This window comes from Pogoniulus pusillus, chromosome 30, assembly GCF_015220805.1.
Source record: "Pogoniulus pusillus isolate bPogPus1 chromosome 30, bPogPus1.pri, whole genome shotgun sequence".
NCBI lineage: Eukaryota > Metazoa > Chordata > Aves > Piciformes > Lybiidae > Pogoniulus > Pogoniulus pusillus.
Genome location: NC_087293.1, coordinates 1,066,915 through 1,086,748, shown reverse-complemented (window position 1 = coordinate 1,086,748; position 19,834 = coordinate 1,066,915). Strand labels below are relative to the sequence as shown.

At 64.8% G+C, this 19,834-nt stretch overlaps 1 protein-coding gene across 1 annotated transcript; it reads right to left on the bottom strand.

Annotated features, from left to right (window-relative positions):
- Positions 1–3,043: 3,043 nt before the first annotated feature.
- Positions 3,044–17,058, bottom strand: PRODH (proline dehydrogenase 1). The gene is made up of 14 exons (XM_064168294.1): positions 16,850–17,058; positions 16,009–16,208; positions 9,584–9,615; positions 9,130–9,276; positions 8,975–9,039; positions 8,160–8,276; positions 7,816–7,895; positions 7,496–7,577; positions 7,102–7,194; positions 6,859–7,005; positions 6,592–6,767; positions 6,399–6,497; positions 5,988–6,076; positions 3,044–4,006 (listed from the first exon to the last, which is right to left on the bottom strand). The coding sequence occupies exons 1-14, from the start codon at positions 16,964–16,966 to the stop codon at positions 3,819–3,821; spliced, it is 1,632 nt and encodes a 543-aa protein (XP_064024364.1). The 5' UTR covers positions 16,967–17,058; the 3' UTR covers positions 3,044–3,818.
- Between the last annotated feature and the right edge of the window lie 2,776 nt (positions 17,059–19,834).

The following is a 19,834-nucleotide window of genomic DNA, read 5'->3' as shown; positions in this document are numbered from 1 at the left end:
CAGTGCCCAGTGTCCTTCACCTTCTCTAGGCTTGAGCCTTCAAGTGGTTGTGTGGCCCAGGGGTTGCCCTCTGCAGCCCTTCCATGCATGCCCAGCTCTCTGCCATGTGTTGGGCAGCAGCACCCTTTGCCCAGCTTCTCCTGCCTCCACATCTCTGCCCACCTCTCTGCCCCATCCTGCTCCCAGGACCCACCTGGAAGGTGATTCAGAGCTGGGCCAGGAATGTGAAGCCCACAGTGGCCTCTGTGCTGCGAGGAGTGAGGAGCTGCCTGGGGATGCTGCTCAGCAGCAGGCTGAGCTCAGCAGCCCTGTTTGGGAGAGCAGGCTGGGGAGAGTTAACTCCAAAGCTGGGCTTGGTGGTCACATCCCCATTCCTCCTCCAGCAGCTGTGCCCACCTGGAGCTGCAGTTTTGCTCCATCGGTTTCCATAACTGGGGTGGTTCAGAAGGGCTGCAGTGAGTAGGTCGACAGAGGTTCTCCTGCCCTTCTGCTCTGCCCTGCTGAGGCCACATCTGGAGTCCTGTGTCCAGCTCTGGGCCCCCCAGTTCAAGAGGGACACAGAACTGCTGGAGAGAGTCCAGCACAGAGCCACAGAGGAGCTGAAGGGAATGGGACAGCTCTGTTAGGAGCAGAGCCTGAGGGAGCTGGGGCTGGGAGCAGAGGAGCTGAGAGGTGATCTCAGCAGTGGTTATCAGTGTGTGCAGGTGAGTGCCAGGAGCAGCAGCCAGGCTCTGCTGGGGGATGCCAGTGCCAGCACAAGGGGCACTGAGTGAAGCTGAGGCAGAGGAAGATCCATTTAAACATAAGAAGGGTGCCAGAGCCTGGCACAGGCTGCCCAGGGGGGCTGTGGAGTCTCCCTCTCTGCAGATACTCAAACCCTGCCTGGATGTGTCCCTGTGTGACCTGCTCTGGGTGCTCTGCTCTGGCAGGGGCTTGGACTGGATGAGCTTTGGAGCTCCCTCCCAGCCCCTGGAATTCTGTGACTGTGATTCCCTTCCTATCCCACTCTTTCCATCCCCTCCTCCCTGTGCCATGCTCCCCTGTGGTCTGCACCCTCACACTTTGCCTCTCCTCTCTCCCTCCTTCTCCCCGTGTTACAGAACCACAGCACTGCCAGGGCTGGAAGGGACCTGAAGGATCATCTGGCTCCTGCCCCCCAGCCCCGGCGGGTACCAGGTCTCACCCAGAGCAGGGCAGGGCTTGGGCTGTGGGCAGGCAGAGAGCTGATCCCTTGGAAGCTGCTGCCAGCCAGAGGCGGAGGAGCTGCGGCGGTGCCGCAGGGGGAGGCGGCAGGAGGATTTCAGGTGCTCGGGGCAGGTGCCGCGGTCTGAGCCGGGGCTGGTGCCAGGGCTGGGGGGCAGCACAGCCCACAGGCATCAGCCACCGCTTTGCTGCGCAGCAGGCTCCCTGTTCAGACGCCAGCCTGGAGGGGCTTTGCCAGCTGCTTGCCTCCTGGGGGACCGGGGTTGGAAACCCCAAAGAAAGAAGCCCCCTCCCCTCCCCCCCCCCCACCCCCAGCGCCGTGGGATCTCTGAACAGAACACTAAGCAGCGTGAGGTTGGTTTGGGGGGGTTCAAAAGTCCTCATAGCTGCTTCAGAGGGCAGCACTGTGCCAGCAGGACTGGAGGGGGCACAGGGTACGAGGAGCTTGCCAGCAGCCTGCAGAACGGGGCTGGGCTCTGCTCTTGGGAAGAAATCCTCCCTCACTGCTCCTGGCTCTGCAGGGGCAGGCTGCTGCAGGGGCTTGGGCTCCATCCCCTCGCACGGTCCCCTGCCACCATGGTCAGCAGCCCTGTGAGCCAGCAGCTGCAGCCCGGGCTGCTGGGGTGCCCACCACAGCCTCATGCCACTCTCTCTTCAGGTCGGGCAGAAAGCAGGTTCTGGGGAGAGGCTGAGCTCCAGAGAAGGCTTGGATGGGTCAATGCAAGCAGAAATAAAAGCAGCAGTTGATGTTTTCTGGCTGAAATTTGGGTTGGAAGGGACCTTGAAGCTCATCCAGTTCCAACCTCCTGCCATGGGCAGGGACACCTCACACCAGCACAGGCTGCTCAAGGACTCATCCAGCCTGGTCCTGAACACCTCCAGGGAGGTTGTGGAGCACAGAAGCACCCAATGTGATCAAAGATCTGTGCTCCACAACCTCCCTGGACAACCTGTGCCAGGCTCTCCCCACCCTTGACCTGTGCCAGGCTCTCCCCACCCTTGACCTGTGCCAGGCTCTCACCACCCTCATTGCAAACAACTTCTTTCTCACATCCAGTTTCAGTATCCCCTCTGCCACTTCAAACCCATTCCTCCTCCTCTCATTCCCAGACCTTGTCCATAGTCCATCCCCAGCCCTCCTGGAGCCCCCTTCAGCTCCTGCAAGGCTACCCCAAGGTCTCCTCCAAGCCTTCTCCTCTCCAGGCTGCAGAGCCCCAACTCTCTCAGCCTGTGCTCAGAGCAGAGCTGCTGCAGCCCTCTCAGCATCTTGGTGGCCTCCTCTGGACTGGCTCCAACACTTCCATGTCCTGCAGAACTGCCCCCAGGACTGCAGGTGGGGTGTGAGGAGAGCAGAGCCAAAGGGCAGAATCCCCTCCCTTGCCCTGCTGCCCACACTGCTCTTGCAGCACAGGGTTGCTGTCTGGGCTGCACAGTGCAGGCTCAGCTGCAGGATAGGGCAGCTCAGAGATGCTTCTGGTCCTGCAGAGCCCAAGGGGAGCCCAGGAAGAGCTGCCCCTGGCCTGAGGCACTGAAAGCTTGCAGGGCAAATGTCCTCCAGGCAGATCTCAGGGTGGGCAGAGGTTCTCCCACTGCTGTGCCCCCTGTTAGCCATGGAGTTGTCCTGTTCCATCTCCACAGCTCCCAGCTCAGGCTCCAGAGGTTTTGCACTCCCAGGCTCAGGGAAGTTCAGCCTCCCCCTGGCTCCTTCCCCCAAGCCCTGGCCCCAGCCCAGGCCCAGGTGTGCAGCTGGACAGGGTGGAGAGCAGCACTAACCCCTCGCCGAGAGCAGGGCAGGGGAGCAGAGCCTGGGCTGCCCAAGACCCCCAGCAGAGAGGCTGGAGCAAGAACAGGTCTGATTTAATCATCACCATCCTCTACAGATCCAGTGTAGAGCAGAGCTGAGCTGTGGCCTGGCTCCTGTGCTGCCACAGCCACCAGCCCTGCCTGCAACACGGGCAGGGGACAGGGCAGGGACAGGGCAGGGACAGGGCAGGGACAGGGCAGGGACAGGGCAGGGACAGGGCAGGGACAGCCCTCTGATGTGCGTCCGAGGATGGGCAACTCCAGGCAGCTTTGGCTCTTCTTAGCCCAGTGGATGGCAGAGAGCTTGGTCCTGCCCAGGACCAGCCCAGGTCTGGTCAGTGCAAAGCTGGTGAGCAGGCAAGCGGTGGCTGCCCTGGGGATGGGCACTGGGGGCAGACTCTGCCCACTCCACAGGGCACTGTGGGCTCTGCTTTGGCATCTGCCTCCGTGGAGCTGCAAGAGCCCAAGCCCTGGCAGGGCCAGAGGAGCTTCTGGCTGAGGTCAGCTTGTGTCCAAGCCCCCCTGGACCTGAGCCTATGGCACCAAGCAGGCAGCCAAATCTCCTCCTGCGAGCTCCGAAGGGGAAACCTCAGGGACAGGGAGCCCCATCCGAGCCCCCAGGGCGGGCACAGCTGCAGCGCCCCTGGCACAGTGGGGGGCATCCCATGGGCATCCCGTGGGCATCCCTGCAGCAGCGCCCTCCAGAAGGGCTACGAGGTTCAAACAGCAGCAAGGACGAGTCCCCCCCCGGGGCAGAGGGGGAGCCGCAGCAGAGCTGGGACGCGGGCGCCGGGCTGGGGGCACGGCCGGGGCTAGCGGCCGGGGCTGAAGAGGCTCCCGGCCAGGAGCCGCCGCTTGACCTCCCGCCAGAGCAGGTCCCGCTCCCGCGCCGCCCGCTGCAGGAAGCCTCTGTTCTCCTGCGCCCGCCGCGACAGGTAGGGCAGCGCCTCCCGCACCGGCCCGTACGGCACGTACTTGTACACCGGGAACCCCGCCTGGCCTGCGCCCCGCACCGGCGGGGGGAGCGGGGGAAAGGGGAGAGGAAGGAAGGAGGGGGGAGACAGAGGGAGAGGAAGGAAGGAGGGGGGAGACAGAGGGAGAGGAAGGAAGGAGGGGGGAGACAGAGGGAGAGGAAGGAAGGAGGGGGGAGACAGAGGGAGAGGAAGGAAGGAGGGGGGAGACAGAGGGAGAGGAAGGAAGGAGGGGGGAGAAAAAGGGAGGAAGGAAGGAGGGGGGAGAAAGAGGGAGGAAGGAAGGAGGGGGGAGAAAGAGGGAGAGGAAGGAAGGAGGGGGGAGACAGAGGGAGAGGAAGGAAGGAGGGGGGAGAAAGAGGGAGGAAGGAAGGAGGGGGGAGAAAGAGGGAGGAAGGAAGGAGGGGGGAGAAAGAGGGAGAGGAAGGAAGGAGGGGGGAGACAGAGGGAGAGGAAGGAAGGAGGGGGGAGACAGAGGGAGAGGAAGGAAGGAGGGGGGAGACAGAGGGAGAGGAAGGAAGGAGGGGGGAGACAGAGGGAGAGGAAGGAAGGAGGGGGGAGACAGAGGGAGAGGAAGGAAGGAGGGGGGAGACAGAGGGAGAGGAAGGAAGGAGGGGGGAGACAGAGGGAGAGGAAGGAAGGAGGGGGGAGACAGAGGGAGAGGAAGGAAGGAGGGGGGAGACAGAGGGGGAGGAAGGAAGGAGGGGGGAGACAGAGGGGGAGGAAGGAAGGAGGGGGGAGACAGAGGGGGAGGAAGGAAGGAGGGGGGAGACAGAGGGAGAGGAAGGAAGGAGGGGGGAGACAGAGGGAGAGGAAGGAAGGAGGGGGGAGACAGAGGGGGAGGAAGGAAGGAGGGGGGAGAAAGAGGGAGGAAGGAAGGAGGGGGGAGAAAGAGGGAGGAAGGAAGGAGGGGGGAGAAAGAGGGAGAGGAAGGAAGGAGGGGGGAGAAAGAGGGAGAGGAAGGAAGGAGGGGGGAGACAGAGGGAGAGGAAGGAAGGAGGGGGGAGACAGAGGGAGAGGAAGAAAGGAGGGGGGAGAAAGAGGGAGAGGAGAAAGGTGAGGGGGAAGAGAGAGGGAAGAAATGGGGGGGGGGGGAAGAGGGAGAAGAAGAAAAGGGAGGGGAGAGGAGAGAGGAAAAAAAACAGGGTATCAGAAGGTGCCTTCCTTCCCTGGCAGCTGCCCCTGTCCCCCAGGCTGTGCCAGTGCAGGGACACTGCACCACCATGAGCCTGGGGACACACAGAGGAGGCTGGCATGTGCCAAGGTCACCAGGAGCTGGCACTGTCACAGCCAGCACCGTGCCAACGCCAGCGACCTTCAGCCAGAGCCATCCTGGGCACACATCTGTCCAGCGTGGCACTGGGGGTCAGGCAGCCAGACCCTGCCCAGGGGGCTGCAGTGGCCACCCTGGACACCTGCCCAGACCACCTCCTGCTCTTCTGGCCTTGGGTCTCTGCTCTGCACACCGGTGTGGGGAGGGGGAGCAGCCCCTGAGCTGCCAGGGGCCACCTGGGCCCTTATGTGCCCATGGATCTGGGTGCCTGGGAGCTCTGCCACACTGCCTGGGCCAGCAGCAGAAGGAAGGACAAAGGTGGCTGCCACCCTGGCAGTGAAGAGCCCAGGGCTTGGTGCAATGCTCCCAGCCCCAGGAGGTACTGAAGGGGTTTGCTGCCTGCCAGCAGCCGCCTCTGGCCCAGCCAGGAGTATCCTGATCTGAGCTGGCAGTCCAAGGCAGGAATCTCCCTGCCCAACCATTGTGGTCCCACAGAGCCCCAGGGAGACAGCTGTGAACCTCCATCACCTCCTCCCCACACCTCACATAGGGGTCACAGCATTCCCCACAGCAGGGGACAGGCAACAGGGCACAGTCCTTGGCCAGCCCTGCTCTGACACAGCCCTGCCCTGGCTCCATCCATCCCTCAGATCTCAGAGCAGCTGCCCAGGCAGACCCCAGGGGTCAAGGTGGGGCAGGAGTGTGCCCGCCCAGCGCCCCCCGCTGCCGGCACTCACCCAGGGGGAAGGTGATGTGGTCGCACATGCCCAGCAGCTGCCCGAAGCACACCTTCTTCTCCGAGGGGTGGATCCCGAGCTCCACCATCCTGCCAGCCAAGCCTCGGCGTCAGGCACGGTGCAAAGAGCTGAGCGGGCAGCGCCAGCGCGCCCCAGCCGAGCAGGGGGGCACAGCACTGCCCAACACCCACATGGGTGCTGGGAGGTGAGGGCCTGAGGGGTCGTTAGTAACCCAGGCTGGGGAATGAGCTCAGCTCTGTGGCCACCACAGGCTCCCACCCTGCTGAAGCCTCGAGCAGCGGCTGGGAGCCAGGACCCCGCCGCGGGGGCAGGGAGAGGACCTGAGCAGCCACAGCACATCTGGCCACAGCTCTGCCGGGCCCCTGAGCCCCCCGCCCCTGCCGTGCCCACCTGCGCAGGGTGAATCTGACAGTGTCCTCGTTGTGGGTGGCCACCATCACGTTGGCCTTCCTGCTCTGCCCGATCTCCTCCAGGAGGTAGTCCAGGCACCTGCGCAGGGCAGCGAGGGGCTGCGCTGTCAGGCTGGCCCAGCCCGTGCCCGGCGCGGTGCGGGGCAGGGGCTGTGAGCAGAGGGTGCCCCCACCTGTGGTACATCTCGTTGGTCTTCTCGTAGGTGGGGTTGACAGGGTCCTCATAGCCGATCCTGGCTGCCCTCTCCCGTTCTTGCTCCATGTAGGCACCACGGACCAGCTTGGCACCGAAGTGCCAGCCCTCCCGGCGGGACAGCTCCACGTCCACCGTCACGTTGTCATAAGCCTCCTGGGCAGCAGAGGGAAGAGATGGCACCAGGGCGTCTGCCCTGCACCTTCAGTGCCAAGCACTCCACCCAGCAGGCCCCTCCTGCCCTCACCTTCAGGTAGCACTGGTAGGTGTTGAAGACGATGGGCTGGTGCCCGTTGAAGCGCCGCTGCGTCTCCAGCGCCAGCCGGCTGATGGCTGGCTGGAAGTAGCTCTGCTCTGCGTCCACCATCAGCCTCACGCCCTTCTCTGTGGCTCTCTGAGGGGACAATGACACACAGTTGGGCTTTGTGGGGCCACCTGCTACGTGCCCAGCGCCCAGGTCTAGCCCACCCCCGTGCCAGTGCCCCCTTACCTTGGCCAGGACCTCCAACCGCTGCAGCACCCTCTGCATCTGCAGGTTCTCCTCCTCGGTGAAGCGTGACAGCAGAGGCTCAAGCTGCCTGGTCTGAGAAGAGAAGAGCTTGTGCCACCCTGCCTGCAGCCACCAGGGCCCAGGGAGACAAACACCTCCCAGAGGCTGCCCATCCCCAGAGCCCACCACCCTACCTGCCCAGCACCCAGCGGCCAGCTCAGCGCGCACACAGTGCCCACCATGCCAGCCTGGGAGCCCGAGCTGGTAGATCACAGCAAGGCCAGTACCAGGCCAGCCACCATCAGGCAGGGCCTGGGGTGCAGCAGACCCACACCTTGCTCCCCCAAGCTCTCACTGTGGGGCTGCCCCAGAGGTAGCATAGACAAGTACCCACCTGCACGTTGGGCACGACCAGGCGCCTGGTGAGCTTGGTCTGGATGTCGACCAGCCTGTTCCAGTCCAGCAGGTCCACAGTGCTGGGGGCAAAGAACCAGCTCCATGCTGGCCTGCTGCAGCTCTCGCCCAGCTCCCAGCCCCCACCAGCAAGCAGGTGCCCAGCACATGCCACCCTGAGCTGTCTTGGCACTTCCACCCAAGCATTCCCCATGGTCAGTTGCTGTCCCAGGCCAGCCCTGGCCTCCGAAGACCTCCCCTTGCTGTTGTGCCACTGCCCCAGGGGCAGGGACAAGGTCCTCCAGGCCACAGGCAGCTTACCCACTCCTGCCCAGCTTCTCTCCTGTGAACCACTGCTGGCTCTCCTCCTTGGTGGCGACGCCAAGGTTGGCCAAGGCCTCCTGCCACCAAAAAGAGCATCAGTGCCAAGGGGCCATAGGGGCTCTGAGAGTGCATTGCCTCGGAAGGGACCCTCCAAGGGCACCTTGCCCGACCCCCCTGCAGGCAGCAGGGACACCTCCAGCCAGAGCACCCAGGGCCACAGCAAGGCTGAGCCTGGATGTCTCCAGGGATGGGGCTTCAGGCTCAGGGCTGCTCTGGGACCTCTACAGCCACTGGCAATGCCCAGCAGCACAGACTCCTCCTTCAGACACCACCTGCCTCACCTGCAGCTTCTCCAGCTCCAGCTTGATGCCCAGTGCTGGCTGCCCAGCCTGGCCCTGCTCCACAGCCAGCTGGTGGAAGAACCTTCTCCACTTCACCAGCACCTCCGAGAGCCGCACCTGCGGGCACAGGGCTGCTGGGGCAGGGCTCTGCAGGGCCTCTGCAGACTCTGACTCTGCAGCAGGGCTCCTTGACCGAGCTGGGGCCAAGCCCTCCACACCCTCACCTTGGGACCATAGAAGTTCTATGCTCTTTGAGCAGTCTCAAGCATTCAGGCAGGGTCTCCAGAGTGGTGTGCGCACACAGCTGGCAGCCTCTTGCTGCCCACTACTCTGTCATCAGTACAGATGCCACTGCAGCAAGCCTGGCACCCTAAAGCCCTTGCAGGTGCCTCCTCTGTGGCACCAGGCTCTGACTAATGTCGCCCTGGTCCCAGCCCTGTCACTCACCAGGAACCGAGGGCTGCTGCAGAGCACTGTTGGGCACACAGCTGGCAGCCTCTTGCTGCCCACCACTCTGTCGTCAGTACAGATGCCACTGCGGCAAGCCTGGCATCCTAAAGCCCTTGCAGATGCCTCCTCTGTGGCACCAGGCTCTGCCCAACCTCGCCCTGGTCCCAGCCCTGTCACTCGCCAGGGACCGAGGGCTGCTGCAGAGCACCGTTGGGCACACAGCTGGCAGCCTCTTGCTGCCCACCACTCTGTCATCAGTACAGATGCCACTGTAGCAAGCCTGGCATCCTAAAGCCCTTGCAGATGCCTCCTCTGTGGCACCAGGCTCTGCCCAACCTCGCCCTGGTCCCAGCCCTGTCACTCACCAGGAACTGAGGTCTGCCCAGCGCTGTCATCTTGATGGCCGAGAAGCCGTTCTCTGAGCTGCCGCCTGCAGAGAGGCACAGTCAGAGCTGGCCCCAGAGGCACACTGGGGGGCTTCAGGGGCCCCAGCAGAGCCCAGGACAGGTCGGGCACTGACCCGAGGCATCGATGCAGTGCAGGAAGATCTCCATGTGCTGGTCACACTTGGCCTCATCAGCGTGGCCGTAGGTGTGGGTGCTGCTGGCCCCACCGCGCCCCCCAGCGCCTGCCTGGGCTCGCTGCTGCCTCTCCCTTTGCTCTGCTCCTGGGGTGGAAGAGAAGGAGATGGCCACACAGCCCTGCCAGCTCCTACAGGCCTGCCCAGGAGCTTCTGCCGTGGGTGCAGAGGAGAAGGGCTCTGGCTTGGACCTCAGCAGAGCCCCAAGGGCTGCAGTGTGCCCTGCCCGCTCTGTTGTCCGAGCAGCAGCAGAGCCTTTGCTGAAGGAGCAGAGCTGGCCAAGAACCAAGATGTTTCTCATCCACCCTGTTTTGAGGCTGTGGGAGCTGAGTTCTTGCCCCACAGGTGAACCTCCAGGCTGTCTCCTGTCAGCAGGAGAGCTTGAGTCACTCACCTCTCATCATCTCGGCTGCAGAGGTGCCGGAGCTAAGAAGAGAAACAGGGAAGATAAGGGCCAGGTCAGCAATCCCCTGCAACCCCCTGCTGGTGGCCAGGGCGGCTCTTGAGGCCCCCCTGCTGCCAGCCTGGCGCTGGACCCTGCTCTTCCCTCACTATCCCAGCACCAGTGGGTCGAACGCTGCTCAGTGTGAGCTCTGCCGGCAGCTCAGCTGCCCCAGACCCACTTGTGCAAGGCCACAGGGTTCCAGCATCCAGGCAGCTGTGACCTGGAGGCCCTCAGCAGCACAGGGAGGATGTCCTGTCCCAGGGCCCGGAGCTGCTCTCCAGCAGCCCATCCTGTGCAAGGACAAGGTCAGCCCTGCCGGGGCTGGGTGCTCTACCTCCAAGCACAGCAGCCTGCAGCTCTCGCTGTGGTGGCGCCAAGGCTCACTTCAACATCTCCCCACCTTGCGGGCACCAGCAGCTGGACCACGAAGCAACAAGTCCCTCCAGAGCCAGGGTGCACCCAGCTGTGGCATGCCTCACCCTCCCCTGTGCCTTGGGATCAGCCAAGAGCTCACAAGCAAGGTCTCAGCTGCCACTGCTGCCTTCAGAGGTGACTGCAAGCCCAGGCCCTTCGCCGTGGAGATAACAGAGCTGTGACAGCCTGGTGGATGCTGGCCAAGTCATGAGACCCTCCTGGAGCCTGAGCAGCTAAACCCTCTTGGTGACAACCCAGATGCAGCCTGCAGATGCAGGCCAGCCCCTGAAGAGCAGCCCTGAGTGGCAGCAGAACCATCTCCTCCAGGAGACCTCTGCCTTGGCATAGCTGTGCCCAGGCTGCCTCTGCCCACTGTGAGACAGGCAGCAGAGCCAGAGGAGACTGGACAGAAGAACAGAGGCATGTGGCACGGTCCCAGAGCACAGTGTCCCTCGTGGAAGCCCTGTGACGGGGATTAGGGGCTGCTGGAGCAAGCAGAGCCAAGCCCCACATGGCTCAAAGCCCTGCCAAGCCTGCTGTGAGCCAGGGCGAGGGCAGGCAGAGCTCCTGGGCACCAGCAGGCACTGGCACCAGCAGGCTCTGCTCTGTCAGTTTGCCTCCCTGAGGACAGGTCGAGAGCTTTCTGCCCCCAGATACAGAGAGGGTGGGGGAACGGAAGGAGGAGACCTCATCAAGCTAGGGGTGGGATGTGGCAGCAAAGCTGACAGTGGGTGGCAGCTCTCGGGATGGAAGGGCTGGAGAAGGCAGCACGAGGCAGGGGAAGGCTCCAGCTGTGACCTGAGGATATGCTGAGATGGGTCACAGACTGCACTGGGCTGGAAGGGACCCTCCAAAGGCATCTTGCCCAACCCCCTGCAGGCAGCAGGGACACTCACACAGAAGTCACAGCACCAGGCAGCCTGGCACAGCCCCTCAGGAGCACCAAGCCCAATCTAGAGCCCTGCTCTACAAGAGTCACCTTGAACCAGAGCCCCAAGCACCACAGCCCAACCACCCTGAAGCACAGCCAGGCTGGGGGACTGCAGCACCCCCCTGGGCAGCTCTCCCCAGCCCCTGACCACTCTGACCCTGACCAACCTTTTCCCAATGTCCAATCTAAACCTCCCCAGGCTCAGCCTGAGGCCATTCCCCCTTGGGCTGTCTGCAGTTCCCTGGCAGCAGAGCCCAGAAGCAGCCCTCCAGCCAGGGCAGGCTGCAGAGGGACACAGCAAGGCTGAGCTTGGATGGCTGCAGGGATGGGGCCTCAAGCACAGCCCTGGGCAGCCTGGGCCAGGCTCTCCACACCCTCCCTGGCCACAACTGCCTCCTGGTGCCCAACCTACCTCTGCCCTGCTCCACTGCCAACCCATTGCCCTGGGCCTGTGCCCACAGCCCCTTCTGAGCAGTCCCTCCCCAGCCTGCCTGCAGCTCCCCTGCAGCTCCTGCACTGCAGCTCTGAGCTCTGCCTGCAGCCTCCTCTGCTCCAGCCCCAGCACAGGACAGCTCTAAAGCCCAGGGCACTCCTGGATCCAGCACCCAGAGGGTTGGACTGGATGACCTTTGGAGGTCCCTTCCAACCCAAACCATTCCACGACTCCATGCCCTGGGCAGCTGGGGCCAAGGGGTGGTGAACTGCTCTGACCTCCCCGGGATGCCTGCACTCCACTGGCCTAGCAAAGCACCCTCGACCGTGAAGTGTTTGGAGCTGCTGCAGGCACTCGGAGCCCTGCAGTGCATTCCTGAGGCGGGACTGCTCCCAGCCCTTCCTGCCCGCAGGGGGCACGCAGAGCAGTGCCACGGGGCTCAGCTTCATTCTTCTGCAGCAAGCAAAACACAGGAAGCTCCTTCCAGCTGAAGAAACAGCTCTTCCTGGACGTCCTCTGCTCCCTGCAATGTTAGTCTTGGCCAGCAAAGCCAATCCCGTGCCCGCACAGTGCCAGCCGACACGTGCCCACCTGCAAACCAAGCCTGCCAGAGCAGGGCACAGCTCCAGGCACTGCCCAAATGCTTCTGGCAGGCTGCAGCCAGAAAGGAGCCACCTGCTGCAAAAGGTATGCTCAGCACCTGGGAGCTGCCCTTCACCCAAAGCATGCACAAAGCAGGGCTGCAAAGCAGGTCATGAAGGCTAAGAAGGGTGATGCAGCTGGCACAGCAGGCTGGGGGTGGTCAGGAAGGGGGCAGGCTCCAGTGACACCATCTCAGGGGGAGCACAAAGGTTCCCCCTGGCAGAAATACGTAGGCAACAACCCACTCTGCCCTGGTGGTTACCAGGGAGGTGCCACAAGCACAGTGTTGCAAATGAGGGTCAGCAGGGACAGGAGCAGAGTCCTGCAGCTGGGCAGGGAGAAGAAGCTGCAGCAGTGCAGCTCAGGAGGTGACTGCTGCAGAGCAGCCCTGGGGACAAGGCCCTGGCAGGGCTGGGGCACAACAAGTGCTGCATGGGCACCAATGTGCCCTGCTGGCCAGGAAGCCCAATGGGCTCCTGGGGGGCACTCAGGAGAGGGTGGGCAGCAGATGCAGGCAGCTTCTCCTGCCCCTCTGCTCTGCCCTGCTCAGCACACAGCTGCAATGGTGCCCCCAGGGCTGGGCTGCCCAGGCCAGGAGGGACAGGGATCTGCTGGGGAGAGGCCAGGGCAGGGCTGCAAGGATGCTGCAGGGCCTGAGCCTGCCTGAGGAGCAGAGCTGAGAGCCCTGGGGCTGCTTAGCCTGCAGAGGGGAAGGCTGAGAGGGGACCTGAGCAATGTCTGCCACTAGCTGAGGGCAGGGAGGCAGGCACAGGGACAGCCTCTGCTCACTTGTGCCCTGGCACAGGACAAGGGCACTGGGTGCAAAGTGCAGCCCAGGAAGCTGCAGCTCAAGGTGAGGAAGAGCTTCTGGGCTGGAAGGCTCCCAGAGGCCTGGCACAGGCTGCCCAGAGAGGTTGTGGAGTCTCCTTCTCTGGAGCCTTCCCAGCCCTGCCTGGATGTGTTCCTGTGCCACCTGTGCTGGGTTCTCTGCTCCTGCTCTGGCAGAGGTGGACTGGAGGCTCTCCAGGGGTCCCCTTCCCACCCCTCCCACCCTGGGGTCAGTGAAATGGGGCTGGCAAAAGGCATGAGAAGCATCAGGGAGAATCTGTCCCTGAATCCAAAGCAAAATGGCCACACAAAGCCCAGGCAAAGCTATGGGCGATGCTCAAGCCCTGCAGGCTGGGACAAAGCAGAGCTGTTGGCAGAAGCCCTTCAAGTGTGCCCAGTGCATGAGCTGCCAGGAGGCACCAGCCCAGGCCCACTGCAGGACCTCCCTGCACAGCTTCCAGCTAAACAGTAACCACTGTGTGCTCCCTGCAGCCCATGCTGGCAGAGCACTGGGAGAAGGGGAGGCAGTGCCTCTGGGAGGCTGATTGGCCAGGCTGGATCGTTAATGCCACCCTGGGGCAGGTACCAAGTGTCCACCCAAGAAAGCTCTAGAGGAAGCAAAGTCCACGAGCCGTGTGGCAGAGCCACCCATGGTGCCTGGCAGCCCTCAGGGGCAGGGCTGTCCCTTACCCAAGCTCCCCACTTCCTGGCTTGGGGTGCCCATGGGATGGCAATGTCTCCAAGGGGACCACAACCTCCCCCACTAGTGGAGGGCTCCTGGTTTCACCCCACAGGCAACAGGAGCCCCTGCCCAGCCACACTGCTGCCTCTCCACACCCCACCCAGGACTGCACCCACCCTCAAGCTCCCAGCCCACCTACTGCCCCTGGCAGCAGTGCCCAAGCTCTGCTGCCCACAGGGCCTTTCTCCACCTGTGTCATGATGACCTAGCAGCAACCTTCAGCACGTGGCCAAGGACTCTTGGTACAAGCAGGCAGAGATCTGGATGCCAGCCCAGGCAGGGCAGGGCAGGGATGAGTCTGTGGCTGGCAGAATCAATCAGCGCCTGCCTGAGCTGCAGTGGTGCTCCCAGCCAGGAACCCTGCTGGAGTGGCCAGGGGGCACTGCTGGGCAGGAGGGGGCATCTCCCTGCCACTGTCTCCAGCAGAGCCCTCGTAAGCCCAGCATGGCTCTGTCTGGGACCAGCAACAGCAGATGGCACCACGAGACCAAAGAAATCACTGTCTGCACCTGGTTTGTATCTCTGCTGCCCAGCTGGCAGTGGGGTAAAGCCCTCAGGTGCTCACAGGAGGGGCAGATGCAGCTCTGGAGTCCGGCAGCCACCAGCCCCGGACTGCTGCTCATCTCCCTCACCCAGTTTGGCACCATCCCTGGCAGAAACAGTGGTGGTTTGGAGGTTTGCCCCTGTGCAGAGCAAAGGAAGACCCAGAGCGACGCTTGGCCTGGTCCAACACATCCCTCTCAACGCTGCTGACACCCCTGAGCTTGTTCCCTGCTCCAGGACATGCCTGGCTTGATCTCCAGGCTGGCATTCCCACCCTATGGGGGCACAGACAGTGCAGACAGCTCCGACACCTGCCTTGCTGTGAGCAGGCAGAAGCCTGCTTGTGAAAGCCTTTGGTGGTCAACCACAGTGAAGCACTCAGCACTGGCACAGCCAGACCAAGGGCAGCAGCAAGGCAAACAGCACCACTGCCACCTCGGCCCCGGGGTGATGCAGAGCGCTGTGCCCAGACGATGGCTGTGTGCCCAGGGAGGAAAGCAGCCCCTCCAGGGAACAGCACTGAGGCCCTCAGAGGAGCCACCTCCCTGCTCGGGCCGCAGAGGGGAGCTTGGAACCTTTCACGTAGGCACAACGAAGTTTGCAGCTTCACCTGCAAGGAGCTGGGATGGGCACCGTGGCCCTCACAGCAGCAGTGCCCACCAGAGCTGCTTGGGGCCAGGCAGGACCTTAGCCCTGATGGGGCTTTCCAGCAGTGGTGGCAAGGGGCAGGAGAGACTCCCTGGTAAGCAGCAGGTGGGGAGCAGAGATAAGCCTCTGGTGGCAGCTGGGAGGAGTCCAGCAGCAGCACCTACATTGCCAACCACATCACCCCACAGCCCCACTGGCAACCCCCCCCAAAGGCCATTTCTGCCGCGGTTTGAGTGTGTGGCAGCTGGCACCTGGCTGGCACAGGGGCACGGACTTGTCACAGCCTTGTGCTGCATGCCCAGCCCTCACCCTCTGGCACAGCCACCTTGTCCTGGGTGTAGGGAACACAACACCCACCCTGGGACTGTGGGGTGCCAGCCAACAGCTCACTCGTCAGGCCAGGAAATGAGTCTGAACGGCAGCTGGCAGGGGGCAGAAGGCAGGGAAGGCTGCCCAGGGCTGGGGGCACAGTGCAGGAAGGAGCTGTGACCTGGGTAGGGGAGCAACCCCAGCGGGAAGGAGGTGGAAGTGGTGGGGACAGCACCCCAGTGTGTGCATGGTGCGGGGGCGGAGGGGACAGGACCCTGGGGGAAGAACAGGGGTAGGGAAGGTGGCAGCAGCTCAGGGTGGGGTAGGAGGGAGGGAAGGGGGCTGCAGCACACCACCGCGGGCAGTGGGTGGGGGAGGAACGACAGCATCCCAGCGGGGGCAAGGGGGGTGGCAGAGAGCCACTCAGTGAGGGTAGGAGAAAGGAGGGGTGGGTCATCCCCTTCCCACCTGGTCGAGTCTACGAAGGTGGCATCCCAGGGCTAAGAGGAAAGAGGGGTGGGCGGGGGGAGGCTGCCTTCGGTGGGCACAGAGATGGTGTAGGGAGCAGGGAGGGAGGCTTCATCCCGGGGCGGGGTAGTGGGTGGGGGGCAGCAGGCGCTGGGGTGCTAAGGGGACAGGAGCCCTGGGAAGGCGATGGAGGCCCGGGGGGGGGGGGGAGGGGGCAGCACCCCGCGAGGTTGGGGCGGGCGGAGGGCGGCTCCCGGGGGCGGGGCTGTGACGCACGCCAGTCCCAGCGCCCAGCCAATGGGAGCGGGGGGTTGGGCGGCGACAACCAATAGCAAAGCGGCCAAGTCCCGCGCCCGCGCTCGGCGCCCGCCACGCCCTCTGCCCCGGCCCGGCCCCGGCCCCGGCCCCGCACTCACTGCCGCTCCGAGCGCTCCGCGTCCAGGTCCTTCTCCACGCTGTAGTCCAGCACGGCGCCCACGCCGAAGGCCTGGTTGTGCCGGAGGAGCGGCTTGATGGCCTCCTGGTCCTCCCCGGCCACGAACTGCCCGTAGAAGGTCATCTTCATCAGCCGCTCGAACGTCGCCTGCCCCAGCACCCGCTGGCAGAGCTGCAGCAGCTGCGGGACAAAGGCAGCTCAGCGCCCGCACCGGCAGCCCCCCGGAACGAGAAGAGCCCCCAGCACCGGCAGCCTCCCCGAGCGGGCAGCCCCTTTGCTCAGCTGGGGCCCGGCACTGCCTCCGAAGTGGGCACCCCCGTGCCCGAGATAGGCAGCCCACCTCGGGACGAGAAGTTCCCCTAGGTGCGGGACCGGCAACCGCCCCAAGCTGGCAGACCTGTGCAGGCTCCCAGGCCTGACTCACCACCCGGAGGGGCAACCCCCTTGCCCACAACCGGCATCCTTCCCGCCCCCTGCTCCCCGGAACAACAAGCCCCCGCTAAGTCCGAGACCAACAACCCCCGAAGTGGGCACCCCCCCGGCCCAGCTGGGCGCCGCTGGACTGGGCACCCCCTGCTCGACAGCGGCAGGCCGCTGGAGCGAGAACCTTCTTGGACGGCCCGCCCTGCCCGCGACCGGCTCCCCTCCGGGGCTAGCGGCAGCTCCCTGCACGGGAACCCCCATGCCCAGGACTGGCACCCTCCTTGCCCTCTCCCGGTTCCGCCCAGCTGGGGACCAACACTACCCCCCCCGCCCCGGCAGCTCCCCAGGCCCAGAGTCCCACCCGCAGCGGGACCCCCCGGCCGCTGCCCGCCGCGCACCTCCCGGTTGTGCTCCACCAGCGGCTCCACGGCGCAGAGCCCCAGCACCAGCAGCCCCCGCAGCAGCTCGGCGCCGCTCTTGCTGCGGAACGCTTCCTCCGGGTCCCCGAAGTTCATGACGGGCGGCGGCGGGTCCCGCGGGGGGATCGGCGGCCGCAGCGGCCGCGCCCCCCCGTCCCCGGCCGGCGGTGGAGCGGCCCCGCGGGGAGCGGCTGCGGGCGCGGAGCAGGGGCGGCGGGGGACGCCCAGGCGGGGGACGGCGGCGCAGAGCGCCCGGGCCGCGCTCGGCGGAGCCATGGGCACGCTGGGGCCGCCCGCCCCGCGCCGCCGCCTTAAGTACGTTCCGCCCGGCACCGCCCCGCCGCCTCCCCGCCGAGCCCCCCGCCGGCACGGCCGCACTGCCGGCCCCGCGGCGCCGCTGCTCCGCTCAGCGACCCGGCCGTGTGCCGGCCCCGGGACCGCGGCCCCCCTGCCGCCTTACCTCCCTCTCCCGTAGCCTTCAGCCCGGTGCCGTCCCCGTTCCCCTGCTCTTGGCACAGCCCGCCCCGGCGGCGCGTCCCTGCCGAGCAGCCCCGGGGAGGGTAAAGCAGGGCGGAGGTGGTCCCGGGGGAGCCCCGGGTGGGCTTGAAGCAAGCCCCATGCCCTTGGAGGGCGGGCGGGGGGCGAAGGGAGCTACATGCCCGTGGAGCAGTTCCGGGCAGGAGCGAGCGGAGCCCGAACCCATTGGAGCAGTCCTGGGGAGGGTCACGGCAGGGCAAAGGGAGCCCCATGCCCTTGGACCAGCCCTGGGGAGGGCAAAGGGAGCCCTACCCCCTTGGAGGACCCCGAGGAAGACATGGAATGGTCGAGGTCCCAAGTGAAAGACCCTGAGGGGAGCACCGGAGCCTACCCTTCAGGGCTAAGGGGTTCTGACCTCTTAGAGCAGCCTCAGGGAGAGTCAAAAGGAGCCGCAAGAGGGTCCCTGTCCCTGTCCCCTCAGCAGTCCTTGGGCCAGGCTGTGGCACGTCCAGCCCGCAGAGATGGGAGGCCCCAAGGGAGGGTATCTCACCCCTGGTGATCTGTCCTGGGAGAAATGCTGCTGCAAGCTCCTGCTCTTGCTGCCCCATGTGTGCATGCACGGCCCATGGGATTCCAGCTGAATCCTCCTTTGTTGGGTCGGGGGTCAGGGCTGGGTGGGGGGCTTGGGGCAGCCAGGGGCAGCAGACCACCTCCCTCAGCTGGGGCAGGGGTGCTTGGGCTGTGCCTGCCCTGTGGAGCCCTCTGGGAGGGCCTTGGGAGGGTCCCAGGCAGGACCAAGTGTTCCCCTTGCTCCTGGCAGGCATTTCCCGAAACTCTTCCTCCCAGGCACACCCAGTGCTGACTCCAGAGATCACCCAGCACCTCCCTGGCACCCTGTTGCCAGTCACATTCCTGACCCTTGGCCCCGGGGAGCAGAGAGCAGGAACCTCCCCTCCCTTGGCAGGACCATTTCATAACAGCAAGGGTCATGTCTCAGTCCCCTCTCTGTGGCCATGCTGATACCCTGTGCCCTTTTTTCCAGCCCCAGTTTTGCAGTGGCTCCTGGAGGGTGACTCTCGGCAGGTGCCGACCTGCCCAAACCTGGAGGAGGCCACAGAGATGCTCAGAGGCTGGAGCAGCTCTGCTGTGGGCACAGGCTGGCAGAGTTGGGGCTGTGCAGCCTGCAGAGGAGAAGGCTGCAGGCAGAGCTCAGAGCTGCACTGCAGGAGCTACAGGGGAGCTGCAGGCAGGCTGGGGAGGGACTGCTCAGAAGGGGCTGTGGGCACAGGCCCAGGGCAGTGGTTTGGCAGTGGAGCAGGGCAGAGGTAGGCTGGGCACCAGGAGGCAGTTGTGTCCAGGGAGGGTGTGGAGAGCCTGGCCCAGGCTGCCCAGGGCTGTGCTTGAGGCCCCATCCCTGAATCCCACAGTACATCTGCTGGGCAGAGCCCTGCCAGCTCAGCCAGCCCAGCCCTGCCCCAGCCCTGCAGGGGCATCTCTGACCCCTGCCCCTCAGCACCAGCTCCACACAGCTGCTGCAGCCCCTCCAGGGCTGGGCACTGCAGCACTGCCCTGGGCAGCCTGGGCCAAGCTTTGAGAGCCCTTCCAGGCCACAGAGAGTTCCTGAGCTGCAGCCTGAGCCTGCCCTGGGGCACCTTGCAACCATTGCCTCTGCTGCTGTGCCTTGGCACCAAGGAGCAGAGGCTGCCCCCTGCTCCCTGCCCCCTCCCTGCAGGCAGCTGCAGAGAGCAAGGAGCTCTGCCCTCAGCCTCCTCTGCTGCAGCCTGCACCCCCCCAGCTCCCTCAGCCCCTCCTCAGCCCCAGCTGCTCCAGGCCCTTCTCCAGCCTGGCTGCCCTGCTCTGCACAGGCTGCAGCCCCTCAGTGTCCTTCCTGCAGGCAGGGGCCCAGAGCTGAGCACAGCACTCCAGGGCTGGCCTCAGCAGTGCTGGGCACAGGGGGATGGGCACCTCCTGTCCCTGCTGCCCACCCTGTTGCTAACCCCAGCCAGGATGCCACTGGCCTGCTTGCCCACCTGGGCACTGCTGCCTCATGGTCACTCACTGCCACTCAACACCCCAAGGTCCTTCTCCCAGCTGCAGCTCTCCTACCATGCCCCCCCAAGTCTGAAGCTCCCCATGGGGCTGTTGTGACCCAGCTGAAGGACCTGGCAGAGGCTCAGACTTGCTGGGGCCCTGAACACGCTGCTGTAGCTGGAGGTGTCCCTGCTGGCTGCGGGGAGGTTGAACAAGACACCCTTAGTTGCTCCCTTCCAACCTGATGCATTCTGAGATTGCTCCAACCAGCAGTGAAATCCTGGGGCTGCTTCAGCTCATCTGCAAGGTTTCCTTCTGGGCCATCCCAGGCCCTTGCCCCTTCCTGCCCTGGACACTTCTGGAAATCAGCCATTCCCTTGGGAGCATTCCTGCTGCTGCCTGAACTCCTCTGTGCTATTCCCAGCAAACCCATCCAGCTGCACTTACTTGTCCCAT

Excerpts from the sequence above, each read along its gene's own strand:
- PRODH (XM_064168294.1), bottom strand. The coding sequence starts at position 16,966 with ATGAACTTCGGGGACCCGGAGGAAGCGTTCCGCAGCAAGAGCGGCGCC. Across the intron at positions 9,277-9,583 it reads TGCAGCCGAGATGATGAGAG|GAGCAGAGCAAAGGGAGAGG; the intron begins GTGAGTGACTCA and ends CTTCCACCCCAG. Across the intron at positions 6,768-6,858 it reads CCTACCAGTGCTACCTGAAG|GAGGCTTATGACAACGTGAC; the intron begins GTGAGGGCAGGA and ends TCTGCTGCCCAG.